Source organism: Hyperolius riggenbachi, chromosome 7 (assembly GCF_040937935.1).
Source record: "Hyperolius riggenbachi isolate aHypRig1 chromosome 7, aHypRig1.pri, whole genome shotgun sequence".
In the NCBI taxonomy this organism is placed as follows: Eukaryota; Metazoa; Chordata; class Amphibia; order Anura; family Hyperoliidae; genus Hyperolius; species Hyperolius riggenbachi.
Window position 1 is genome coordinate 158,645,474 of NC_090652.1, and position 21,533 is coordinate 158,667,006.

The window sequence follows — 21,533 nt, forward strand, 5'->3', positions numbered from 1 at the left end:
TCACATAACATTCTCTCTCCTGAGGCAATTCCTCCTGTCACTGCCGGCGCCCACAGTGTTTCTGTCTGCTCTGTATGACTATAGGACCTGAACGGCTCTTTTAGTCCTGTCCACGCATGCCTGGGGATCTTCTCTCTCAGTAGTACGCAGTCAACACAGAACTGCACTACCCAGGAATCTGTACGGGCATTGCCACAATGGATTTCGGCAGGCGGGGGAGGGGGTTCATAGAAGGTACATTTATCACTAATTGTTATGGGAAAACAGATGGGGGAGTTGAATTACCTAACTTTAATTAAGGGGAACAATTGGAGTGGAGCAGATTGAAAAATAATGCTCAGTTAACTTTAATTAACCCACTGCAGTTACAACTATATCCTGACCCCTACCCTTCTACAGTCCCTGATACAAACTAACCCCACACCCAACCACCTATGAGAGACCTAAGCTCTAATACTATTAGTACCTGTGGTGACTGAGACTACTAGTAGTCCATTATCAAGAACCCAAATGAATGCAGCATCCAAACCGCATGTGCCAAAACCAGCTGTTTCACAAACTGGACTAATAAAGTTTGTCATTTATCCATTCAGATATACATCACAAGTATTGGACATTCCCTATATGCTTTTTTTATGTACGGTAATTATAAAATATTATATTGAATTACCTCTTTTTTATTATGTGATGACTTGAGTTCATTCTCTAAAAACTCGGTAAATGCTTGGACTGTCTTTCCTCCTGTGTATCGTACGGACTTCATTTGAAGAAAAAATTAAACAATAAAATGTTTGTTTCTCTAAACATCAAAATTCTGTTCAGAGCATGTCAAAATATGTATTTTTAGAAATGCAGCTAACATCACTCAATTGTACAGAAATATTAAATATTGTATTATTGTCATTTTTTACATTTTTAAAAACTGTTAAAAGTTAAAGTGAAACTGTGTACAGTTGTGTGTGGTCCTTCCAGATCCACCAAGCAGCTCCTATAGGCCAACTGCCACCATTTCTATTCAAGTGATATTGCTGACGGGATTAGTTGGCATGTGTCTTGTGAGAGTTGGCCAATGGGAACAGCTTAGTGAAAGAGGAAGAGGCATGCACAATTTACAACTCAGGCCTCGCTACAGGACACTGAATCATTTTAAGGACATTGTAATACATTAAAACAAAATACAAAATCTTTTTGCGTTCACATTTCATAACACTTTTTTTTCAGTTTGTATTCTTCACTTTAAAGAGGAAATCCAGTGAAAATAATGTAATAAAAAAGTGCTTCATTTTTACAATAATTATGTATAAATGATTTAGTCAGTGTTTGCCCATTGTAAAATCTTTTAAATCCCTGATTTACATTCTGACATTTATTACATGGTGACATTTTTACTGCTGGCAGGTGATGTAGCTGCTGCTTACTGCTTTGGCAGTTGGAAACAGCTGTAAACAGCTATTTCCCACAATGCAACAAGGTTCACAGACAGGAAACTGCCAGGAGTACCACGGCCCTCAGAGTTTCTTGTGGGAGGGGTTTCACCACAATATCAGTCATACAGTGCCCCCTGATGGTCTTTTTGTGAAAAGGAATAGATTTCTCATGTAAAAGGGGGTATCAGCTACTGATTGGGATAAAGTTCAATTCTTGGTCAGAGTTTCTCTTTAAAGCCAACCTCCAAGTCAAAATGTGAGTTACAGGATTAGAACCTGTTTAGGGTTGTCTGTTTCTGCTCTGACTTTCACTTGGGAAGACCTACTCTCACTCTCTGTCTCTGGGACTGGGGTACATACACCTCCAGAGCTTTTGTAACGATTGGTGTCAGCAACACAGATTTTTCTGATTATTGGTGATCTGCAGTATCACCAATAATACAGATGCTATACCTGATTATGTGGTGATCTGCAGAATCACCAATAATACTAGTATAGCTAGACACAGGACACCCAATGTGGTATAGTGTTTTGTGCAACAGTAATCGGAGAGGTTATCTCCCGAGAGGCGGGAGATACAGACACTACTGCAGCCAAGGATTCCCTGAGGGGCAGGGAATCGGACTGTACTGCAGCCAGTGGACACCTGAGGGGCAGGGACCACTGATTGGAGTGATATGATAATTGGTCTGCAGCTAGAGATTCCTTGAGGAGCAAGGAATCAGACTGTACTGCAGCCAAGGATTCCCTGAGAGGCAGGGAATCAGACTGTACTGCAGCCAGTGGACCTAGAGAGGTAGAGACCCACTGACTGTGCTGCACGATGGCCTCCAGAGGAGCTGGTGACCATAGGCCAGAAGTAGCAGCTAGTAACCACCTGAAGAGCAGGCGTCACAGGGGTATAGTAAGGCTGATCACCCAAGAGCTAGGTGACAGCCAACAAGGTCAGACAAGCCATGTCGGCAACACACGGACAGACAAAGTACAGAAGCGGAAGACTGATTCGGTATCCAGGTACAGGCAATGTTGGCAACAGATAATCAGATGGGTGGAAGTACCGAATCAGAGGACAGGAGAGTAGTCAGGAAAAGCCAAAGGTCATAACAGGTAACAAATAATGTGTCACAGTCCTAGACTTAGGTGTGAGGTCCTTGGTCTCAACACCTGGGAACTAGTCTAACAGATAAGCAGTGACAATGTAGTAATCTCCTAGTCTTAGGTGTGAGGTCCTTGGTCTCAACACCCGGGAACTAGTCTAACACATAAACAGTAGCAAGCAATAGTACTTTAAACTATCAATGTAATCTGACTCAGTGTGAATTCCCAGCTCCGGCTGGTTCTAACACACTGTGGGATCTGACTCAGGTCTGAGCGCTCACACGTAACTGTTCGCAACAGCAGACAACTTGCAAGTGACAGGCAAGTCCTATATATACTAAAAGCGCTCCACAGCGCTGCCCCAGTCACTCAGCCAATCCAGAGCATAGCTGGAGTCAGCTGATCGGCATGATCAGCTGACTCCCCTTCTAGCAGCATAAAGGTCCTGGCGCGCGCTCGCGTAGCTCTCCATCTGTGTGCACTAGAAGTACCAGGCAAAGCAGTATCACGCTGCTGCGCGGCAGCAGCCACTGGCTGGGACGCGGAGATAGCCGCCATGCCGCTTGCCCATGCGGCGGCATCTCCGCTATTCATTACAGCTTTACTGTGAAGCCTGGTGATCTCAAGAAACAGCAATAAAAACTTGAATGTTTCTAGCATTTCCTGCACAGCTTAAAATTATTTATTTCATCAACCCGTCCTTGTTGAAGAGATTTACCAATGTTCTCTCTGGATGGAAATTGTGAAAACTAGTTTTAAACTTTTTCCACTCTACCCAAAGCTAAAATAATCTAAAATAAGAAGGTGAGACTACAGCGCATCATCGGATCAGCAAAAATAATAATTGGCTGCAGTCCACCTTCCCTGCAGGACCTATATACAAACAGTCGCAGAAAGAGAGCGACCATGATTGTCTTTGACCTCCTCACCCTGCCCACTCCATCGTCCAATTTTAGCCTTCAGGAGTGAGATACCAGTCAGTTGTAACTAAAACTTCCCCCGGGGTAGGTAGCTCTGCTTAAAGAGGACCTTTAACTTTAAAAACGTCCCCTGGGGGGGTACTTATCTCAGGAGGGGTAAGTGTGAGAAAACGCGGAAAAGCCGCCGCATATGCCAAGAGCGAGGCGGCTGACTCCGCGTCCAAAGCGGCGGTTTGCACGCATGGACACGCGTCTGGTAGTATGGTGGAATGCGGAAAAGCCGCCGCATGTCCTGACAGCAAAGCAGCTGTTTCCGCGTCCAACGCGGCGGTTTGCATGCAGCAGCATGCGCTTGGTGTGGCTGGGTCTGTTAGTGCACATAGGCAGATGGAGAGCTATGCGCGCGCGGGCCTGAACTCAGGACCTTTATACCAGCAGGGGAAGTGTCAGCTGATCAGGAAGATCAGCTGATTCCTGCGGGACTCATGATTGGCTGAATGGCTCGGGCGGGGCGGCAGAGTCCAGCAACTATATATTCTGCTGCTTGTCAGTTGCTGGTTGTCTGCCATTGCTAACACTTGCGTGAAGGCACTCAGACCTTAGCTAGACCCGACAGTGTGCCAGAACCGGCTGGAGCTGGGAATCCACACTGAGTCAGATTCTTGATAGCTTAAAGTACTAATTGAATTGTATTATTTGTTAGACCAGTTCCAGGGTGTTGAGATCAAGGCCCTCACACCCCAGACTAGGAATACTGTGCATCTTCTGTGTATTCTCTAGCATAGTTCCAGGGTGTTGAGATCAAGGCCCTCACATCCAAGACTAGGGAACTGTATTATCATTTATGTTATACTCCAGACTAGTTCCAGGGTGTTGATGATCACAGAACTCACACCCAAGACTAGGGAATTGTATTATCATTTATGTTATGCTCCAGACTAGTTCCAGGGTGTTGTGAATACGGACCTCACACCCCAGACTAGGTTTGTGTTATTACTGTGTTATGTTAGCCCAGTTCAGGGCAAAACCTTACATATTAGCAGCAGGGCTTCCTGCATCCCAGCCTTGGTCCCTCGCTCAGGGGTCCACAGGCTACAGGAATATAACCCACCGCTCAGGGGTGAATTCCTCAGCAGTATAGGCCGCCAGCTCCTCTGGTGGTCTTTACTCAGAGTTGTTACTGTTGCACCAAACACTTACACTCTCTCTGGTGTCTAGAGGTTAGACATATCTGATTATTGACGATTCCGCAGATCCTCGATAATCGGGTATATCTTTATTCTTGGGGATACTGCGGATCGCCAAGGATCAGATTCTCTCTCTGGTTGCTGACACCGATCGTTACAGTAAGCCTCTGCATCCTATCGAGGCTTCCCCCATCCTCCTCCATCCCACGGTGGTCTTGCTAGCGGAACCCGAACAGTGGCCATGTAAATTTTTACCTTCCCTGGCTCCAGCGCAGGCACAGTAGCGGTGTAACAATTGCGGAATTATTTCCGTGGTCAGCGCACAGGACACGCGCCGACACTACGGAAATCCTCCACAAGCGTGTAAATTGAGAGAACCCAGCTGTGGTGCTATGCACCTGTAGAGGGAGGTTCCCACCGGCAGATGGAGCTGTGGAGTGCAGACGAACACAGCCTCTGCACTGCCACAGACGCCAGATGGGAATTGTACGAGTTGAAGCAATGCAGGGCAAGATCGCCCTTAAAGAGAGAGAGAGCACAGAGACAGAATGTATGTGTGTCCACCAATCTAGTCGCCACCCAACGACGGTGAACACACAACAATGGAAATTAAGTGGGAACGCAATCGCCAGAGTGGCGATTGCCAATAGTGACACAAGACCGAGCAGCACAGAGCACAAGAGTAGCAAAAAGGCACAACCAGAAACAGCAATAAGACCAACAAGGAAAATAACAAACGCTAACTAAACACGAACACCACACTCATTCGCAACAGCGAACACGTTTAAGCACGATCACCGCGCGTTAGGCGCCTAGTGATAAGCGTGCCACCCTAACCAAAGAAACACAAACACGAAATAGAGAACACGAACGCTTGCTAAACGGTTACCTCACCGAGCCTACAGCAAGCGTTCGTACAAGACAAGACAGACAGATGGGGCTACCAGTAGCAACCGCTGCTCTGGCTAGCACCCCTAAGACAGAACACAGAAGGAACCACCGCTGCTACCGCTAGAGCAGATGTGATCCAGACAGATGGAGCAGCCAGTAGCAACCGCAGCTCTGGCCTACACTCCCAGACAGACAGAACGATTTCCTGTCGACCGCCGCTGGCGTCGAGACAGAGAGACAGAACAAGGCAATACAGAATACAACCTGACTGCACTAGAAGGGATGCCTAGTGCAGTCCCCAGGAATTACTCTAAGATAATCTTTAGGAAACAAGTAAGGCTGATTCTCCAGGAGAGTTTAGCAGGAACAAACCTTCATGACCAGCAAAGGATTCTGGGAGAACAAGGTATTTATACTGCAAGCCTTCAAAGGAGGCAGGTAGGCAATTTGCATGACAAGTGTATGCAAATTCCTCAGCAGAGCACTCTGAAACTTGCAAAGAAAAGACAGGTCTCTTTTTCAGAGACCTGCAGCCCTCAGACTTAAAGATTGGACAAACAGCTGTCTGCCCGTGCAGACAGCTGAGCAGATCATTACAAGCGGCTCTCTGCTCAAGGTCAGGCAGAAATAGCCATTCCCGATCGGATCTGCTCTGCTGCGCAGGCACAATTCACCTGTACAAGTAGAGCAGACCTGATCGGGATTGGCTATTTCTGCCTGACCCCGAGCGGAGAGGCGCTACTGCACCTGCGTGGGAAGGTAAATATTGCAGGCTCTACTGCGCCAGATGACTTTCCTTGTCGGCTGTGGTTTAGAGTGTCCAGCAAGACCACCGTGAAATGGAGGAGGACAGGGGAAGCCTCAATAGGATCCAGAGGCTTCCCCCTCCCGAGGTAATTATCCCCCCCACCCCAGGGGACTTTTTTAAAGTTACAGAGTCTGCTTAATGCAGAATAATGCTAACTCTAAAACTGCTAGGACTTGAAAGCATTGCAGAGAACTGAAAAATTAATGTTTCATCTATATTTTTTTTTTACTGTCCTTCATCTGTAATTATTTATACTGTCTGTCCTTTTATAATACTGTCTGTGTCCATTAAGCAGCTGCCAAGGCAAATTCCTTGTAAGTTCAAACCTTTTTGGCCAAATAAAAATGTTGATTCGAATTCTTTCTGAGTTGGGCTTTGATTGGTTGGCTATAACGATTACAAGAAATCTGAGTGCCCATCTTTTTACAGTGGTTCTTTTTACACTGGTTTCCAAGGTGCTCATGAGCAGTGAACAGGAACAGGTACAAAAAGCTCAACTCCAGCTAAAACTTGTATTTGAGTTTTGTAAGGAAAGTCCTTTTTTAAATTCATTTTTGGTCCATGCCATGGTCCTTAGCAAGTGGTTAGCACAATGGCTTTCCAGCACTCTAGGTCTGAAACCATCAGGATACAATCTGCCATGAAATTTTTTGTTCTCATGTTTTTGTGGATTTCCTTTTGTTGACTTCTGGTTTCCTCCCACAAATATACAGTAGTGTGCAGAAGTTTTAGGCAGTTTTGAAAAAAATGCTGTAAACAAAGAATGCTGTAAAAAAAATGAAAGTGTCAATCAACAAACTGCAGTGAATGAACAAAAGAGAAATATAAATCAAATCGATATTTGGTGGGATCAACCTTTGCCTTCAAAACAGCATTAATTCTTCTAGGTACACTTGCACACATTTTTTAAAGGTTGTTACAAATATCTTGGAGAATTGACCACAGATTTTCTGTGGATGTAGGCTTCCTCACATCCTTCTGCCTCTTCAGGTTATTCCAGACACACTAGATGATGTTGAGATCAGAGCTCTGTGGGGGCCATACCGTAACTTCCAGGACTTCTTCTTCTTTACACTGAAGAGCACTCTTAATGACTTTGGCCATGTTTGGGGTTGTTGTCCTGCTGCAGAATAAATTTGGGGCCAATCATACACCTCCCTGGTGGTATTCCATGAAGGATAAGTATCTGCCTGTATTTCTCAGCATTGAGAACACCATTAATCCTGACCATATCTCCAACTTTATAGAAATGCAGTCCCAAATGTTCAAGGAACCTCCACCATGCTTCCACCATGCTTCATTGTTGCCTGCAGACACTCATTATTATACCGTTCTCCCGAATCAGCTTTTTTCGGCGCGTGGCTCTGAGAGCCGAGCGCCGAAACTGGGGGCCCCATAGCAGCAATGCTATGCTGCGCGGGGCGCGTAGTGGTAATTCGGAGCTCTGGCGGCTGCCAGACCCCAAATTACAACTCCCTCCGAGTTGCGACAAATCGGAGGGGAATAGTATTTAACGCCGCCTCGGGAGTTTAGCAGCAGCGGGGAGAGCCGTCATTCAGCTCCCACCGCGCCGAACTGAGCGGCGCCGAACTAACATGCACCCCTGTTCTCCAGTCCTTCAATGCACAAACTGCCTTCTGCTACAGCCAAATATTTCAAATTTTGGATCATCAGTCCAGAGCATCTGCTGCTATTTTTCTGCTCCCCAGTTCCTATGCTTTTATGCATATTTGAGTCGCTTGTCCTTGTTTCCACCTCGGTATAGCTTTGTATAGCTTTTGGCTGCAACTCTTCCATGAAGACCACTTCTGGATAGACTTCTCTGGACAGTAGTTGGAAGTACCTGGGTCCTACTGGTTTCTTGCATTTCGGAGCTATTGGCACTGTTGGACTTCTTCTGATTTCAAAGGGTAATAAGCTTGATGTGTCTTTCATATGCTTTTTTCCTTGGTGGACCACTGTGTCTACACCCCTCAACGTTGCCTGTTTCTTTTTGCTTCTTCAAAAGAGCTTGAACAACACATCTTGACACCCTAGTCTGCTTTGAAATCTTTGTCTGGCAGAGACCTTGATGATGCAATGTAACTACCTGTGTCTTGTTTCTGTTCCACAACCTCACCTTGGTAGAAGAGCTTGGCAGTTCCTCACTCAATTTAAAGCCTCCTACACAGCTGTTCCTGTTTCAGTTATTGACTGTGGTTCAACCTACATCTAACATTGATGATCTTTAGCACCTGTTTAGCATTAGCAACCTGTAATTGGTTTGTTATACACGTGACCTGACTATAATCTTACAAAATCCCTCAGTGTGCAAGTGTACCTATAGTGTACCTATTCTGGCTTGAAAGCAAAAGGTAGTAACACAAAATATTGATTTGATTTAGATTTTACTTTTGTTTGCTCGCTTTGCACTTGATTTATTGATAACAATAAAGAATCATTAATATTTCTGAAAGTATTCTTCATTTACAGCATTTTTTCACACCTACCTAAAACGTTTGCACAGTACTATACACTGGTAGATTAATTGGCTCCCTCAAAGGCATCAGGAATTTAGACTATAAAGTGCAGTGACTATAAACCAGCAGTCTACAATACAGTGTAATAGAAATTGCGGGGTGTCAAGCAGCATGTATACACCCTTCTTAGGGCTCGTTTCTACTTGTGTCACACGCGTCTGCGAGACGCGCGGCGGCACTTCCGGGTCTGTGGATACGCAGACGAATCCCATCAGCGGTGCAAGGCACGGCTATGGGATTCGCACCAATTCAGATGGAAATGCCGACCGAATCACTAACGCAAGCGATTTGGCTGGCGGTGCCATTGTTCCCTATGGTAGAGTTTCCCACGCGATTTGCCTTCGGGGAAACTCTGCAAATTAGGCACGGAAACCACGCAAGTGGTAACGAGCCCTAACTGTGAATGCAGTTTATAGCATGTATTGCCCATCTTCTTACCTTCAAGTTGTATAGTTCTCTTGTAATTGTATAGAACCCCATTGAGGGACAGCTAGTGATGTAATTTTTTGAGTCTCTTTGCAAAGTGCTGTGGAAATATTGTCACCACTACAGAACTATGTAATCATAACATTTCCAGCTTTAATTCAGATCTCTATCCTGATCAGTCAAGGCTTAGAGCCATGCATATTATCAGAATAGCAAGTACAGATTTTAGACTTTTCTGCCCCTCAACTTCAAAAATGAAAAAAAAAAAGATTGAGCTCTAAAGCCACAGCCGTCTCAGCCATTAGGCAGCTATAAATTTTTGCCTAGAGCGACAGGAGGAGGGAAGAGCGCTGTTGCACTGAGTAGTGAGATAAGAAATGCCTCTCAGCTCACTCAGGGGTCAGATTACAACAGCAGCTAAAAGCAGCGCCTGACTCCACTCATAGCTGATTAATTCAGTTCCTTCAGCTCAATGATTCAAAGAACCACAGTAATGAATGAGTCAGTGAGAGAAGGCACTGGTCCCAGCTCACTCAGTTCCAGCTCACTCAGTCAGGGATCCATTGGAGTACAGAATCAGCTTCTGAGTCCTGACCGATTAAGTCAGTTCCTCTCTCTCTCTCTCTCTCTCTCTCTCTCTCTGCTACTGGTAACTCCATGGATTTAGAGAGACTTAGTGTAGCAGCCAGGCATGGACTGCCCCCCAGGTCGCCTTTCATTCAGTGATTTAGGGCTGGTCCAGTGCCTGGTGTGTTCAGGTTTGTTGTTGTAAGGCAATGTCAAACACTAAGCTAGCAGATAAAAGTGCAATTAGAGGGCAGGCAAGCTGGTAAATATACACAACATAATGCAGAGCTTGCCTGGAGGGTCTGTGGGAAAACATCTGTCTGGTCTCTCACCATTGTTAAAATGACTGCCTGTGCAGATAAGGTGTTAAACAAGTGGAAAAATGTTGACAGTTCCTACACTCCAGGAGGGCTGCTTTCTGACTTGTGTGAGAGACCGCCAGGGACAGGAATCCTATTACAGGTAAGTAGTCTCTGTGTAATGTAGGACTGCAATACAGATAAGCTCTCTGCTCCATCTCAGGCTATTCTAAGTTTCTCCACTCCGCCTCTCTCTGGGCTACTGCACAACAAAATCGCAATAGCAATCGCTAGCAGTTTGCGAATGCGACTTTGTGAAGCGATTTTTGAAAGAATCGCTCCAAAAAATTTGAAAAAATCCCAACGCTGCTGTGGGAACACCGTCATAGGGTAACAATAGCCCAGCGCTTTTCAAATCACTGTCGATTTGAAAAGCGCTCAGAAGCCCTCTTGGTGTGCACCAGCCTCCTTCATTCACCTTTGTTTCCCTCTTTCCCTAGTGCTGGCTGGCTGTGTCTTCTTGTCATACAGGAAAGCTAAATAAAAGTGCAATCCTGGTGAGGCAAACATCTTCATCCCTCTCTTTCAGCATGTCTCTCCTCATTATTTCTCTGCATAAGGGCTCAGACACACTATAAGGGAGCGAAAGCAGGGATTAGTAGAGATGGTGGTGAAGGGGAGGACATAGGTAGGTGTACGTGTGTGTGTGTGTGTGTGTGTGTGTGTGTGTGTGTGTGTGTGTGTGTGTGTATAGTGTAGTGTGTGTGTATAGTGTAGTGTGCAGTGTGCGTGTGTATAGTGTGTGTGTACTGTGCGTGTGTATAGTGTGTATATAGTGTGTATATAGTGTGTACTGTGTGTGTACGTGTGTATAGTGCTGCGTAATATGTTGGCGCTTTATAAATACAATAAATAATAAATAGTGTGTGTGTGTGTGTGTGCATGTATAGTGTGTGTGTGTTTGTATAGTGTGTGCGTGTGTATAGTGTGTGTGTAGTGTGCGCATGTGTATAGTATGTGTGTATGTATAGTGTGTGTGAGCGTGTGTATAGTGTGTGTGTGTGTGTATAGTGTGTGTGTGTGTGTGTGTGTGTGTGTGTGTGTGTGTGTGTGTGTGTGTATAGTGTGTGTGTGGTGTGTGTGTATAGTGTGTGTGTGTGTACTGTGTGTGGTGTGTGTGAGTGCATGCCGCAATAAGTATATTTTATGGTGAAACGCTCTGCTGCATTACAACTTTTTTCTGGTGAACCCATGCCGCAATAAGTGTATTTTCTGGTGACACGCTGCTGCATTATGATTATTTTTAGGGGTTTTGGGGGTGGGGGGAATGGGGCTGGGGGGCAATCACGGGGACGGGGGGACGGGGCGCCACAGGATTTCTCGCCTGGAGTGACAAAATGGCTAGAGGCACCCCTGTCTAAAGCAAACATATCATCAATAGGAAACATATCGGAATAAAGATAGAGTAGTAGTGTTGATCGTAATGAGTCAATTCACACATTTTCACTATTACGAATAGGATCATAACTTTAGTTTTGTAATTAATAATAATATAATAATAATAATTTCTCCTGTCGGACTCAAAGCGCTTATGAGGCAGCCACTAGAGCGCACTCAGTAGGCAGTAGCAGTGTTAAGCCGCATCTACACGAGTAGATGCGGCCGCGATCCGCCGCCTCGATTAGCCGCCGGATCACCTCTTCCGCGTCCCCGCGTGTACCCGCCGCGTCCCCGCTCGCCGCGCATGCGCCGGATTCGATTCCCCGCTCGTCCCCGCCGGCGCCGCTTATCTTCCGCTCGATTCCCTGCCATTGTCCCCTCGCGGGGAGCGAGCAGGGAATCGGCGGTACGGAGATCCGTCCTGTCGGATCTTATCAATCGAGCCGCATCAGCGGCTCGATTGATAAGCAACATCGCGGCCGCATCTACGCGTGTAGATGCGGCTTTAGGGAGTCTCGCCCAAAGAACTCCTTACTGAATAGGTGCTGGCTTACTGAACAGGCAGAGCCGAGATTCGAAGCCAGGTCTCCTATGTCAGAGGCAGAGCCCTTAACCATTACACTATCCAGCCACCTCCACCCAATTCATATTTCTAGTCATTTTTGCAAGTTACATAAAAGTATTCCACTAAGGTATAGGAATTAGAAAACGCCTTTTCATGCAAATGCATTGACGTCTATAGATCTGAGAAATTACATTTTTGCATAAATGTATTCCAGTCTGTGGGCATGGGAAAACACATTTTCTCACAAATGTATTTGTCTTTGGGCATGAAAAATGTAATTTTTACATCAGAATTCTAAGGACATGCAAAATTAATTTTGCAGTAGTTTAAAATTTCACATAATGATTTGCATCATAATTGCGAATTTTGCTGAAAAATGACTACTGTGCGAAATTTGAGCTCATTACTAGTAGTCATCTGGTCGCACACATGCATGGACTGCAATGGCATAGAGGAACTAACTGAATACTGGCTATCGACAATGGCAACAGCACTCACATGCTATTAAGATGAAAAAAGAACAAAATTAATTTTAATAAAATAATATTTAATTGTATAAACATGGTCCTTTAATATAGATAGATAGTGGTTAAAAATTACCCCTTTTACCTTTTTACCCGATTTGGGTTTACATTTACATTATTAACCAGTTTTCAGACCACGGGTATTTTTCACCTTATGGACGAAAGGAATTTTCCCATTTCAGTGCTCCTCTCTTTCATTCCCCAATAAATTTATCAGTACTTATCACAAAGAAATGATCTATACCTTGTTTTTTCCGCCACCAATTAGGCTTTCTTTGGGTGGTACATTATGCTAAGAATATTTTATTTGGAAATAAAGGTACATTTTTTCAGTTTTACATACATCGCTAATTTTTGCCCATAAATGTATAATAATATGCCCTCTTGACATACATATGAATTTTTTTTTTAATCCCTAAAGTCAGTAGGTGTAATTTTACTATTTGGCCACAAGATGTCCCCACTGAGCAAATCCTATGTAGCAAACAAGTACGCTACATAGGAAACAATGTGTTGCTACATTGTAACTAGGGAATTGACTGAGGCTTTAATGGAAGCCTGCATCACGGGTGGCCTGCGGGGAGATTAATGAATGGGAACTTTGTTCCCATTCATAAATCTAATGATTGGCGGCAGAAATCAGTGGCGGAACGAAGCGTGGCGGCTCTTTTTAAGAATAAACACTGTTTTTGAACACAAAAAAAGTTTATTCTCAGCGGACATGTACGGATTGGCACAGGGGACTTTTGTCCCCTGCAGTGAATACCCCTGCTAGCAACATCACGATTGTATGCATCTGCCCGTAAGGTCGCGTGCAAACCCCTTCAAACTGCAGGGACGTGACTAGCACATCCCTGCGGCTGTAGCAGCTGTCGGTTCAGACGTGAAGCTCACGTCCGCGTGTTATAAATGGTTAATGGAAGCTTCCAGATTTCACTGTATGCCCCTTCCAGGGCCTATAACAACACAAGTTAGTTACCCCATCTCATGGCACAATGGTTTGGACGATCATCTTTTCCATAATATTGGATGAGGAAAATTTGCAAAGGTTTGTGGGGGTTTTTTAAGAAAAGTCCCACTTTTGATTGATGGATATATACAGGGAAATGTGAACCTGCTCTGTTTTTCTGTTCGATTGAAAGGAGGCAATCGTGAGTTCAGTAGCAGCTAGCCACAAATCCAAACACGTTGTGGCTAGCTGCTATTGTACTCACACATGGCTCCTTTCAAAGGGCCAGTGCACAATTCCCTGTATAAATTCATCCATCAAAAGTTGGACTTTATTTTTATTTATTTTTATTCATGAGAAATGACTACTGTCACTATCCTAGTACAGTGGGGAAGAAAGCAGGTATTCACCAGTTCCAAAAATATAAAGTCTATTCATTCTTTCACATTTTCAATATACAGGTAAAACATTCTTACCTGGTTATCTGATCCAGCAGGAAAGAAACGGAAATAGGGGTAGCGGTCTAACACCATCAGCTGAATGTCATTGGCTGTACAATCAATTTTAGCAATTGTAACATTTTTGTTACCTGTGTATATTTTCCCTAGTTCTTCCCACACATGTAGCAGCTCTTTCGATTTTTTGTTCCAGGGAGCATCTGAAATAAAGAAAATCTAAATGCCTGAGTCTTTTACAAATGCATTTTACTACCAAGTTGTGGTGTACAGTGTTTTAGTAATGTGCAATTCTCTTTCTTCTTAAAACTATTTTTGCCAGGGAAGAGTAGAAAGAGTAGAATTGGATGAGGGACATTGGAAAACTTAATAGAAAAAGTGAATTTGATAAGGGCCATAAGTTTTCTCCTAGGTATATTTCTCCTAGGCCATATTTCACACTTTATCAATAAACTGCTATTTAAGCATTCAGCAAACAAGAAAATAGACTAATTTTGACACTGTCTTTGTCTCCTACTTTTTGTTACTTTTTCAACTGCAGAGTGGTGAAAAAAATTTAACAGAAGATGACAAAGTATCTCCTAGTAGAGAACTTAGGAGAAAAAGTGAATTGAATAAGGGCCTATGGCCCATATGCAATAAACTTTTTCACCTGAGTTATCTCCTAGGAGATAATTTCCATATTCTCTTTAAAATAACTTTTGAGCATTGTACAATTGTCAAAGTACCTAAAAGTTGGTGAGAAAGTACTATCAAAGTTATTTTTAGTGTTTTCTTGCTTGCTTGTGGTTTAAAGTAAACCAAAGACCACGTAAAGTAAACTTTTGATACTTACCCAGGGCTTCCTCCCGTCCTATAAACACGTCTGAGTCCCACGCTGTCCTTCTACGGTCTGCCGTTCAGCCACAATCAGCCTCGGTAACTGTCTCAGTCGCATTAGTTTGGGTTCACTGCACATGCGTGGGAAGCCTGCGCTTGCGCTGAAGACCCAGACTGGACCCGACTGAGCAAGTTACCGGGGCTGATCGCGGCTGAACGGTAGACTGCGGGAGGATGGTGTGGGACTCAGACGTGTTTATGGGGCGGGAGGAAGCCCCGGGTAGGTATCAAATGTTTACTTTATGAGGTCCCTGGTACACTTTAAATGGACTCCGAGCAGTGCAGAAACTATGGTAGGATGCATACCATTTTGAAGCTCTCTTTCTCCTCTTTCCAACGATATATAAACCGCTGCCCTACGCCTTTTAGTTTTCGCTATTTTCACGGTCAAAATCGCGGCCACCGCGATTTCGATTGCAAAAATATTGAAAACTAAAAGGCGTAGGGCAGCGGTTTATGTGAGAGCTTCAAAATGGTATGCATCTTTCCATAGTTTCTGCACTGCTCGGAGTCCCTTTAAAAGGCATTTTATGACGAGGTGTGAAAATATCACCTAAACTCAGAGAAAAAGTGAATTGCATACAGGCCTATGTAAGATAGCAACCCATATGCTGATGACAAGTTAAGATATGCCTCCACTGCTATGGCCACAGATTTCAGTCCGAAGACAGACACTTGTCCTTGGCTACTAGTCTCCACTGAAAATAGAGTTTGTTTGCAGTCTTATTAGTGACCCATCATGAAGCATTTAGTGGGGAAAGAGCCTGTGTGTTTGAAACAGCACTTGCAACACCACTATCAGGACAGCCATGATTAAGGATTGCCTGACTTACCACACCTGTTCTGGACAGACTGTTAATCATTGCCTTCCATCCACTTGCATCTACTCGAGTCCCTTTTACTTAATATTTAATGATGGTTGTCACAGAAAGTAATGGAAATATTTTAATCAGGTGGCAGACACCAATAAAATAATAGAAATCATCTCATTGGTACAGTGTGGTGGAGTTAAGGTTTTATTCTTATCAAATGGATCCCTATTTAGGAAAGCGCTCACTTCCTGTTCCAGTGACTGTTGTGCAACTTTCGCTATACAACACACAATGAAGTGTTTGGGTGGAGTTCTACTTTAATCTATTGCAGCTTATGACTTTTTAAAACAGTTTTACTTTGTCTCTATACCACAATGAAAAATGAATAAAGTTCATACTTACAAAACATGACAAAGACATTGCTTGATTTATTAAATGCAACTTTGTTAAAATTCTTCCCGACCAACACTTTCACAGAGTGTTTATCCCAATCACTGGGGATCTCTTCACTGTCCGTTTGTGGCTATTTAAAAAGATAAAATCAGTGTTATAAAATATACCGATTCCAAATTCAGTATGACATGATGTGAAAATACCATGCTAATTACACAAATCAGGCACACTGAAAATTATGACTTGGAAATGCGTCACAATATTGATGATGTGTCCATTCCTATCTTACTGTGTCTTAAAGAGAAACTCTGACCAAGAATTGAACATTATTCCAACCAGTAGCTGCTACCCCCTTTTACATGAGAAATCTATTCCTTTTCACAAACAGACCATCAGGGGGCACTATATGGCTGATATTGTGGTGAAACCCCTCCCACAAAGAAATTGTGAGTACATACTCTTGGCAGTTTCCTGTCTGTGAACCCTGTTGCATTGTGGGAAATAGCTGTTTACAGCTGTTTCCAACTGCCAAAACAGCATGCAGCAGCTACATCACTTGCCAGCAGTAAAAATGTCACCATGTGATAAATGTCAGAATATAAATCAGGGATTTAAAATATTTTACGATGGGCAAACACTGACTAAATCATTTATACACAATTATTGTAAAAATGAAGCACTTTTTTATTACATTATTTTCACTGGAGTTTCTCTTTAACAACATCAAACACCTTTCATCTTCTCCATATCATGTTGGAAAGCTTACATATTAGAGACTTTAACAAATTTCTTTAAATAAAATGTATAGTGTTTTTCTTTTTTAGCATATTTCACAAACATAACTGTTGTGGTTAATGTATCATGCAAAAGAGAGGAAAAAAAATACAGACATCAGGATCCTATTTTGGTGTAGTATGTTAGGTGGACTGTTAAAGTTGTATAAGAAAGTACAGGATACTCACAAGTCTGGGTTGCTGTTCAAGCAATCACTATCTGCACATGTGGGGAAGAACTGTCCCCACTCGGCCTTGTGAGGTTCTGTCGGTCGCTGCTCCAAAAGAAGATACTTTATGAAAAACCATAAAATATGGGACCCTTAAAAGGGTGACTAACAAAAGTTGAAAATTGGTGTGAGAAAAATATGGAAACGGCCTACCTTAAAGTAAACCACTCCTTTACGGTAGGCCATTTCCATATTTTTCTTACACTGATTTTCAACTTATGGGCGCATCTTATCTCCCAGTTTTAGTTTTTGTGGTTGGCATTAACAAAGGCAAGAAAAAATATTAATTAGAAATACAGTATATGAGCTATTACATTTACATGTTTCTTTTGTTTTGGTGTTTGAACAACACCTCCTGGTCATAAATAATGAGTTAAAAAAATGTCACTTTATTGTTTTGGGATAATAGGCCAGCATCATCAAAGGTATTGAACTTAATGACGTATGACCAGGGCATATGTGAGTACAAAAGGTACCAGTAATCAGTGCTGTAGGCCAAAGGAAAGCAAATAGCTTTCTACCAAAATGACTGCTTTGCACAATAGTGGGTAGTTAAAGGCTAATACAATGAAATAGTCATTTTTACAAGAGCAGCAGAATAAAATGATACTTTTTGATATCTGAAAACTCATAATATGTCAACAGAGCAGCTGGAAGTGATCCTTTTATTCCCTTGGTTTCACTTGATAGGCATTCTAACTGCCATTACTTCACTGCAGTGTCTGACATGTCAGCAATGAATAGGATCTGGAGTCTCTAATAGGTCAAATTTATTAATCTACGTAACATGACAAAGCATTGCTGTTTTTTTCCGTTCTGTTCTGAGTTTGTGTTCAGAGCTCTTTTACTCTGCAGAGAGAACACCATCATCTATTGTGGATGAACTACGGTAGGATCCTTCCAATATTTGGCTATTAGCTTTCGGTCAATCATGGTTCCTATTTTTAGTACAAAGGTTTTTGCTACATTCTGGCATTAGAATTACCAAAAAGAGCAAGTTTATTTCTTCTAGCACATAATCGCCAGACAGCTTTGCATCCATTTTTTTTTCTATTTGCCTCCAGAAGCTGTTTATTTTTGGACAAGGCAACCATACATGTATAGCAGAGCCATTAGTCATATGGTATTTCCAAGAGGTAAAGAACTTACTTGGTGTTGCTATTCTTGGCATACGATCAGGTGTTATGTACCATCTTCATTTATATTGAATTAGCTGCGAGTGTCAATTTTGTATGATCCATATATTATTAAAAATCATATTCCATTCAGAAGGGTCAGAAATGTTAATTTTTTCAATCAAATCTAAGTAGGAATATTATAGCGAATATGGGTACCTTAGGTGTGAATCGTAAAGTGAACCAGAGACAAAGCACCCTTATGTATTTTACCATATATATCAGTGGGAACATTAGAGAAAACACCTACCCTGCTCTCTGTTTCATTTTTCACTGCTCAGTGTAACGATTGTGGAATTCTCTCCGTGATCAGCGCACAAGACGTGCGCTGACACTGCGGAAATCCTCCACAAGCGTATAATTTGAGGGAACCCAGCAAAACGTGCAATGCACCTGTAGAGGGAAATTCCTGTCAGCAGGTGGAGCTGTGGAGTGCAAAGGAACAGCTCCTCTGCCCTGCCACAGACGCAAGACAGGAATTGCATGAAGGGAAGAAACGCAGGGCAAGATAGCCCTGAAAGAGAGAGATCAAAGCGACAGAGGGTATGTGTGTTCACCAATCTAGTCGCCACCCTGCGACGATGAACACACAACCAGGAAGATAAGGTGAGAAGGCAATCGCCGGAGATGGCGGTTGCTAACAGCGACACAAGACCGAATAAGCACAGATGAGGAATGTATGTATGTCCAACAATCTAGCCGCCAACCTGCGACGGCGGACACACAACAGAGGAAACCAAGTAAGAACGCAATCGCAAGAGAAGCGATTGCAAAAGAAAATGAGCACAGGGATAGAATGTATGTATGTGCCCCAATCTAGTCCCCAACCCGCGACGGTGCACACACAACAGCAGATATGAAGTAGGAACGCAATCGCGAGAGAGGCGATTGCCAGAGGTGACACAAGGCTACAGCAAGGCAGAGCACGAGAGTAGCAAAGGCACAGCAAATCATACAATGTCGAAGAAACCGTGAATGCCGTACAGTCTGTTGCCTCCCGGGTGCTCGGGTTCGGCATGTAGCGGAAAGAATTGACAGATTATTGGGTGGGGCTGGGGTAGACCCAGCTGTCATGGTACACATTGGCACCAATGACAAAGTTAGTGGGAGATGGAAGGTCCTCAAAAATGATTTTCAGGTACTTGGAGATAAACTTAAAGCAAGGACCTCCAAGGTGGTGTTCTCTGAAATACTGCCAGTGCCACGTGCTCCATCTGAGAGACAGAGGGAGCTTAGGAAGTTAAATAAGTGGCTGAGAAATTGGTGTAGGAAGGAAGGGTTTGGGTTCCTGGAGAACTGGGCAGACTTTGCAGTCGGCTACAGGTTCTACAGCAGGGATGGGCTGCACCTTAATGGGGAGGGTGCAGCTGCATTGGGGGAGAAGATGGCTAAACGGTTGGAGGAGATTTTAAACTAGGATCTGGGGGGAGGCGGGAGGATAAAGTCTCAATATGTAGACAAGATAAGGTAAAAAGACAGTGGGAGCGTAACATTATGGGGGGTGGAGAGGGGGGTGGGGACAGTGTAAAGATTAAGGAGGTTGGTAAAACTTCAAGTAGCCCATTTTGTGTAAACAAAATTGGTAAATGTGGTGGTAAAAATATAAAGTGCATGGTAACCAATGCTCGGAGCCTTGCAAATAAAATAGACGAACTAGAGTTCATTCTGAATGACAAAGGCTATGACATTGTGGGAATAACCGAGACATGGATGGATGAAAGCCATGACTGGATAGCTAATTTAAAAGGATACAATGTGTTTAGGAGGGATAGAACAGGAAAAAAAGGTGGAGGGGTTTGTCTCTTTGTTAAGAATTCTTTTACAGCTGTCCTCAACGATGAGATGGAGGAAGATTGTGAAGATGTGGAGTCCGTTTAGGTAAATATTCATGGTGGAAATAAAAGTTGCCAATTGCTTATTGGGGTATGCTACAGGCCACCTCTTATTAATGAAGCTGCAGAACTGCGATTACTACAGCAGACTGAAAAAGCTGCAAGTAAAAATGAGGTCATAATTATGGGCGACTTCAACTTTCCAGACCTTGACTGGGGTATTGAGGCTACCCATTCTGGTAAAAGCAGCAGATTGCTGGCAGCACTACAGGACAATTACTTGACTCAAATGGTAACGGAACCAACTAGGGGGAATGCGTTACTGGATCTGATCATTTCTAATAGACCAGATAATGTATCAAATGTGCAGGTTCAAGAACATTTGGGAAATAGTGATCACAACATGATAACGTTTGATCTGGTGACTGATAGGCCACGGGGCAGCGGGACCACTAAAACTATGAATTTTGGAAAAGCAAAGTTCAATCAAATTAGGCAGGCACTAAGTTTGGTGAACTGGGATAATGTACTACAAGGGGAGGACACTGAAGGGAAATGGCAAGCTTTTAAACTTATCTTAATCAATATTGTAGTATGTATATCCCATATGGAAACAAAATGTCTAGTAATAAAAAAAGGCCTCTATGGATGAATAGAAAGGTTAGGGATAAAATGAAGAGGAAAAGGAATGCCTATAAGGTCCTAAAACAGGAGGGGACCGAGGCTGCACTAAGCAATTATAAGGAGTGCAATAAAAATTGTAAAAAAGAAATTAGGCTGGCAAAGATCGAAGCTGAAAATCAAATCGCTAGGGATATCAAATCTAACCCAAAAAAGTTTTACAAGTACATCAACTCTAAAAAAAAGAAAGGTTGACTGTATAGGAATCCTAAAGGATGAGGGTGGGAACTCAATGGTGGATGACCAAGGTAAGGCAGAGTTATTAAATGCTTTATTTGCTTCTGTCTTCACAAAGGAAACAGCACTGTTGCAAATTACAGAGGCAGAAGAGTCTCAATTTTCTAACTGTAATATTAAATACTTAACGCAGGAAGAAGTAAAGGCAAGACTAAATAAATTAAAAATAGACAAGGCACCTGGCCCGGATGGCATGCATCCTCGGGTCCTAAGAGAATTAAGTTAAGTTATAGCTAAGCCCCTTTATCTTATCTTTTGTGACTCTCTTGCAACTGGCAGAGTCCCAGTGGATTGGCGTACAGCCCACGTTTTCCCATTATTTAAGAAGGGCAAAAAATCTGATCCAGAAAATTATAGACCTGTAAGCTTAACATCAGTTGTATGCAAACTATTTGAGGGGTTACTAAGAGATACTATACATGACTTCATAGTAGAAAATAATCTTA

The 21,533-nt window shown here is 43.1% G+C and overlaps 1 protein-coding gene across 1 annotated transcript in view; it reads right to left on the reverse strand.

The window, feature by feature from the left end:
• The window catches only part of PDILT (protein disulfide isomerase like, testis expressed), a 102,717-nt gene that overhangs the window by 16,371 nt on the left and 64,813 nt on the right, over window positions 1-21,533 (reverse strand). The window contains exons 8-10 of the mRNA XM_068246862.1: window positions 16,169-16,289; window positions 14,097-14,278; window positions 671-757 (exon numbers count right to left, since the gene is read on the reverse strand). Coding sequence (XP_068102963.1) covers window positions 671-757; window positions 14,097-14,278; window positions 16,169-16,289 — 390 coding nt within the window. The remainder of the gene's footprint in view (window positions 1-670; window positions 758-14,096; window positions 14,279-16,168; window positions 16,290-21,533) is intronic.